Below are 6,015 nucleotides of genomic sequence, written 5' to 3'. Positions count from 1 at the left end.
CGCCGTCCTCGCCTCCGTGCCAGCAGGCGGCGGCACCGGGCGGCGGCGTCTCCATAGGGCCGGCACCGGGCCGCGGCCGGTCGCTCCCCCGCCGCGCCGCCGCCGCCGCACCTGCTCCTGCTCCCGCGGCCGCGGCGGGGAACGAACTGAGCATGCTCCCGCCGCCGCCGCGCCCCGGAACCGTTCTGGCCCCGCCGCCGCCCCGGCTTGTTGCCTGGACGCGGCGGCGGCGGCCGCCCGCTAAGAGGACGGGCGCGGCCGGGCTTGCCTCGCCGCCGCCGCCCGCGCGCCCCAGGCGCCCTCGCCCCTTCCCGGCTGCGCGTGGGCCCGGGGGGAGAAAGCGAGGAGAGGAGCCCCCCGCCCCGCTCTTTCCCCTTCTGTTTTGCCCCGACGGAGGCCCCGGGGGGCTGCTCCCCCGCCCTGGTCCTCCCCTTTTGCCCCCACGCCCCCTCCCTCCCTCCACGCCTGCTGGTCCAGCTGCCTTTTCGGAGAGCAATGGTCTCCTCGCCAAACCTGGAGGCCAGCCTGGTGCTGGCGAACCCCAAGATGAGAGTGGAAGAGATGAGGCGTTCCCCAAACACCGCGGTGAGACCCTAAACTCCCGGACCCGGTTCAGCCGACCTGCCGGCTGAATTCAGCGGAGCATCGCCCTTGTCTGTCGAGGCGATTCTTCGGCAGGTGCCTGTTCACGCAGGAAGTGAGCCCTTGCCCAAATTCACACGCAGGCCAAGGGCACGATCCTGTGTACGTGGCGGGGAAATCCGGCAATCCCCAGCGGAGAGTGAGTGGCGGGCTTGCTTCTCGTCTGCACTCCTCTTGTTTTCCGCCCTGGAAGAGTCACATTCCCACCGGGACGTGTGCCTTGTCATGCAGGATCCTCTGAAAACCTCCCGAGGATGGGAAAAGAGCCATTTACGAGGAGGGGGTGACAGAAGGGCCTTTATTAGCTGGCTCAGGGGCCTGCAGCGGCATTCTCCTTCCTCGTCGCCTGCCAAGCGGCCCTTCCTCACCACCCCTTCCCCAAACGCCCCGTCTGTGCCCGCCATTCCCCGCCAGCCCTCGGACTGGGGGATGGGCAGGCCCCGATCCATAGCCATTGAGCGTGTCACAATCCCAGGGGAGGGCAGGGCAGGAGGTGATCCGGAGGGAAGAAATCTGCTGCCGGAGACTCTTGACTGCTCCCCGCTGCCCACTTAAAAAAAAAAAAACCACGGTGCCAGGCCTTCCGGCTGTGAGCAGACGCTTGGGGGTGTATGGGCAGTGTGCGTCCCCCAGAATTCCTCAGGGGCTTGGAATGTCCCCTGCCTGGAATCCTGGCAAGCCCTGCTGCCAGGTGGGGTGGGCAACGCTCAGCTAGGCAAAGCTCGGGCCTTCCTGTGTCCCTGCGTAGATGAGCGCCATGAGGACTAGAAGCTTTATTTGTAGGTGAAAGGCTGGTAGCTCACGGGAAGCACACCCGCTTTGCATGCAGAAGGACCCCGGTTCAGCCTCGGCAGCATCTCCACACAGGAAAAAGCTTTTCCAGAAGAGCCACTGCTACCAGCCTGGGTCAACAGTACCACCCTAAATGTGCCAGGGGTCCGGAACGGCTGTATGGTGATTTCCTTAAAAGAAAAGTTGTTGTTGTTGTTATTATTATTATTATTGCTTGTATTGTCGCTCGTCAAAATGTATCGTGATGGCAAACTCCTTCACCTTGGCTGTGTGAACGTCCCTCCACCCGCGTGTTCTTGACCGAGAAGACCAACTCCCTGCCTTTGACCCCAGTTGACAGAAATGCCGTCTCTCTCAGGACCTATGAATGAAAAGCAAAAAGACGGGAGACGGGTGCACACAGCCCGAGTGTGTGTGTGGGGGGGGAGACATCCACACGGCAACAACTCCCGTTTGCCTGGACAGCAAAGGCAATGACACGTGCTGGCTCGGGGTGATGGGCCTTGTGGTCCCAAGACCACAGAGGCACCAGGTGCGGGAGGGCTGGGGCTGGGAACCGGCGGGACATCAGGGCTCAGGTCTGCCGTTCTCCACCGTGCGGCTTTGGGCGTCCTGGAGGATCGGCAAGGCATCCATGTGATCCATAAAGAAAGGAATCCCCCACAGGGGGCTAGAACCGCCCCCCCCCCCCAGATTGTGGCTGCAGGTGAAAGCAAACCTGAGGGCAGGAAGGCGCACGGAGGGCCTGCAGGTGGCGCTGCAGCCACGTGGCGGCGCCTTCGCAGGTGGGCGGGCGCATCAACGGGCTGCCCCACACTGCGCAGGACACGGGAGAATGCGGGCCCTCGCGCCTGCCGAGCGTGTGGGGCTGGGGTGGGGGTGGCACACGCAAGAAGCCACCTCTGCGAGCGCTCTGGGGGGCAGGGGGGCCTCACACTCACACCGACGGCACAGTGCTTGGCGCGTGTGAGCAGAGCCAGCCGGCCAGCCTTCGCCCCCGGTGTGAGTTGGCTTTGCTTGCAGGGGGGCAGAAACAAGCCATGGCCCGGAGGGGGGTGCCGGGTGCGTCAGAGCAAGGACAGAGAAGACCTGAGCCACGGAACTGACTTCCACCAGACCTCATGGCCACCCGTGGCTTCTGGCCCTGGCTTGCTTTGGGTGTGTGACGCAAGAGCAAGTAGAAAGAAGGGACGGCAGCTGTTTGTCCGAATTCGGTGGGAAGCTGCACCGTGCCCTCTTAGGTCTTCAGGCACCTTCCGTGGACCAGAGTTCCATGCGCAGGGCAAGCGATCGGCTCGACGACGCCACCAGAGCCTTTCTTGGGGCCGCTGCCGAGGACGCTTGCAGAACAAAGGTGATGGCGGGATGCTTAATTGTGAGCGACAGCTTGTTTGCGAGGCCTCTCATTCCGGGGAAGGTTAGCGCCCTTCTGGAGCCGGGCCGGCTGGCAAATGATGGCCCGCCAGCGAAACGCCGGAGATGGTGCGTGCAGCGCAGAAAGCCGGGCAGGTGCCGGGGACAAGCCGCGTCTAACGGTCGGGGCCCTTGTTAGCAAAGGCCAGGCCTCGACTCTCCGAGGCAGGAGGGGACAACAGCCCCCTGCTGTGCCTCAAACTGCCCCATAGGAATAAACGGCCACCACCCAAGAGAGGACACCAAGGTACTAACGGGGCACGAGCTGAAGCTGCCCCTTTCCTCCTGCTTTAACCTCCGGGGGGGACCTGGTCCAGCCAAGGGACTTCGCCTTCAATTTACGGGAACTTGAGAAACACCCCCACGGGGGACAAAGCAGATGAGCGGCTTAGAGTGTGCCGAGCGGGATGGAATATGGATGCACATGGTCAGGAAGGCAGCACAGGGAGGCCCACGCACAGAATGGGCGAGGAGGAGCGAGCGTTCCGACCGCTGCCGCTTTCCTGGCCAAAGGCCACCCAGCGCGGTCTTTGGCTCCCGGTCGGCAGCCCAGCCTTGGCCAGTGCGGCAGCAGCGGGACTTGCGAGGCCAAGCAACCAGACTTTCTGTTTAGCGGGGTGACCAAACCTGCCCCCCCCCACCCCGGTCCTCCTGTTCCAGCTTCAGCTGCGGCCCTCCCAGTGCCGAGGGAGAAGGGGGCTCGCCAGGCGGCAAGGCCTCCCTCGAGGAACGCAGGTGGAGGGTGATGGAGGCCCACCCGTGCGCTCCAGGCCACTGCAGGCGCCCGCCTGCCTGGACCGCTGGAGGGGCAGCAGCTGGACGTCCCGCTTGCCAGCGCCCTTTGTTCCAGAGGGGGTGCCTCAGGCGCCGACTGCACCCAGTCTCTGCCCCAGAGCCCCACACGCCCATCCGACTCCCTCCCGTCAGTCCGTGCCCAGCGACGTGCCAGGGCCTCTCCCAGAGGATCCTAGGAATCGCGACCCAAGGGTACCAAGGAGCCTGGCAGCGATTCCGACATCCCCGCATCCCCTGGGGAGACAGGAAGCATATTCAACCGGCGTAGCTCTCTGGCATCACGCCCTGGGAACAGACTCGTTTTTACACCGGAAAACACGAGTGCCACCTGCAAAGCGGGACTCTCGGAGGAGGCCTCGTTACCCTGCAGGCCTCGCAAGGGCGCCCTGACCCCTTGCCTCGGTCAGGTCATGCTCCGGGCATGAAACCCCACGAGGCGGCGCTCTGCGGAGGAGGCAGCAGCTGTCCCTTGAACCACCAACGTTTTTCCTGTGTTTCGGTGGCTTATGTGCCCCCCCCCCCCCCGCTTCTGCTTTGGCCCTCCAGCATGGAACGCGACGCTCAGGACGGAAGAGGGTTTGGCCCCCCGACGGAGGCAGCCTGAACCCCTGAATGCAGTCGCCTCCATTGCCCCCGGCCCGGGGACAGATGAGAATGCACCCCTGCACAGCGGCAAAAGTTAGAGGGATAAATCTTCACACACAAAAATGGAAGCACCTCCGTGGGGTCACTGCAAGGGCCTGGAGCAGTATGAATTTGGAAGTGAAGGTGGGTGTCTGGCAAGATTCATGGCACAGGCCCCCTAAAGATCAGTCTCAACTCATACCAGGGAAACGTCTTTGGAAAGTTTTCCCGACTGGCACCCAACCCCGAGGCCCCTCTCCCTTCTGACTCTCCCGATTCCCCGTTGTGCCACATGGGGTGTGAGGTGTCAGCTAGGACATGCGAAGGCGGCGGGGCCATGCGGGACCTTGCTGCTTTTGGGGAGTGGCATGAGCAGAGATTAGACCCCTTCACAAACGAAGCTATTCCAAATTCACCCACCCTGGCACTTAGAAAGCCATTCCTGGGAGAAACTACTGGTTAAAATAGTAAGGAATTAATGACTCGTCTGTTTGCCGCTTCCCGGCCTACGAAGGAGCACAAGATACCGGAAGGGCTTCTTGTGTCAGGCAATGAGCTATTGCTGAAAACCTTTTGCCAGGCAAAAGGCCTTAAAATCTGGTAAGCCGGAGGTGGCGAGCGACCAAGGCAAACGATCCATTTCACGCAATCTGGCGTGACTGGATTGTTTTTAAGAACAGGACAGATAATCAATAAAATACCCCGCTCGGTACACAATTCTCTGGGTACTATAAAGCATTTTGAAGAGCAAAATCGATCTTACACTATACGGTCATTGTTTAATTAAACAATTTAGGCTGAAAGTTGGGTCTTTATAACCTTGCGCCTGCTGCCCAAGTTACTGTTCATTGTTACAATGTAAATAATCCAATGAACCGCTGATGGGAGATTCGTGTTAGCCTGAATTATTCGCTTACAGATGACATTCAAATGACGGCGAGGCCCCAGGGGACTCCTGCTCTTCCGCGGCCCCTGAAGCGCGCCCCCTTCTTCCCCTCAGTCCTGCAAGAGAAGCGATGCCAGTCTGTCCCTGCCTTCCCGCTGCTGTGGGTCACCCAGGCCTCACCCAGAAAATAATTCAACAGGGAGCAGCCTTTTTACCCCCGACTCAGAGCGCATCAGAATAAAAGGCCAACAAATCACCAGCCTTACCCACCGATCGGCCCAGAGGCTCGCATCAGGAATTGCCCGAAAACGAGCGCCGCCAGAACGTGAAACGCCGCGTTTTTAAAAAGGGACCGTCGACGGTGCGAATCCCACTATTTCGCGGGGTTGAGCCGGCGCTCGCCCGGCCCCTGGCCCCGCAAGGCCGCGGGTTCCCCTGCCACGGCGCGCTCCCCGCGGGGCCTCTGCTCCTCCTCCGCCCGCGGCTCGCCCTGGCAAGGCGGCCTTCGCCGGGACGCGCCAGGTGGGGCGGCCTCGGCTCGGTCGGTTTCGCCGCCAGGGACGCGTCCCGACGATGGTTCGCGTCCCGCACCTGGAGCCCGGAGCGGCGGTAGGCGAGCTCCCAAGCGCGCTTCTCTCCGACCGCGCCCGCGCCGAGCAGCCAGGCGCTCGGCCACGGCGGGCCGCCCAGGAGCGAGGCGCGCTGCGCTGCGCTGGCTCTCCCTCCGTCCCGGCGGCTGCCGCGCCCCGAGGCGCCCGGCCTCTCCCAGCGGCCGCCCCCGCTCGGCTCGGCCCGGCCCGGCTCTGCTGGGCTCGGCTCCGCCCCGGCGCGGCGCGGCGCGGCGCATCACGCGGGGAGGGGGC

General features: G+C 63.1%; 2 protein-coding genes across 2 annotated transcripts in view; one reads left to right on the top strand and one right to left on the bottom strand.

The window, feature by feature from the left end:
- TTLL11 (tubulin tyrosine ligase like 11) overlaps positions 1-2,841 on the bottom strand; it is a 29,950-nt gene extending 27,109 nt beyond the window's left edge. Inside the window, exons 1-2 of the mRNA XM_044439736.1 lie at positions 2,688-2,841; positions 1,696-1,795 (exon numbers count right to left, since the gene is read on the bottom strand). Coding sequence (XP_044295671.1) covers positions 1,696-1,795; positions 2,688-2,841 — 254 coding nt within the window. The remainder of the gene's footprint in view (positions 1-1,695; positions 1,796-2,687) is intronic.
- A 2,884-nt stretch (positions 2,842-5,725) lies between these two features.
- Positions 5,726-6,015, top strand: part of LOC123028188 (carboxyl-terminal PDZ ligand of neuronal nitric oxide synthase protein-like) — a gene marked incomplete at its 3' end in the record, with an annotated part of 14,667 nt that continues 14,377 nt past the window's right edge. The window contains exon 1 of the mRNA XM_044439735.1: positions 5,726-5,761. Within this exon, the coding sequence (XP_044295670.1) occupies positions 5,726-5,761 (36 nt within the window). The remainder of the gene's footprint in view (positions 5,762-6,015) is intronic.

The sequence above is a fragment of the Varanus komodoensis genome, unplaced genomic scaffold (genome assembly GCF_004798865.1).
Source record: "Varanus komodoensis strain SLA01 unplaced genomic scaffold, ASM479886v1 scaffold36, whole genome shotgun sequence".
Lineage (NCBI taxonomy): Eukaryota > Metazoa > Chordata > Lepidosauria > Squamata > Varanidae > Varanus > Varanus komodoensis.
This window is presented reverse-complemented; position numbering and strand designations above follow the sequence as displayed.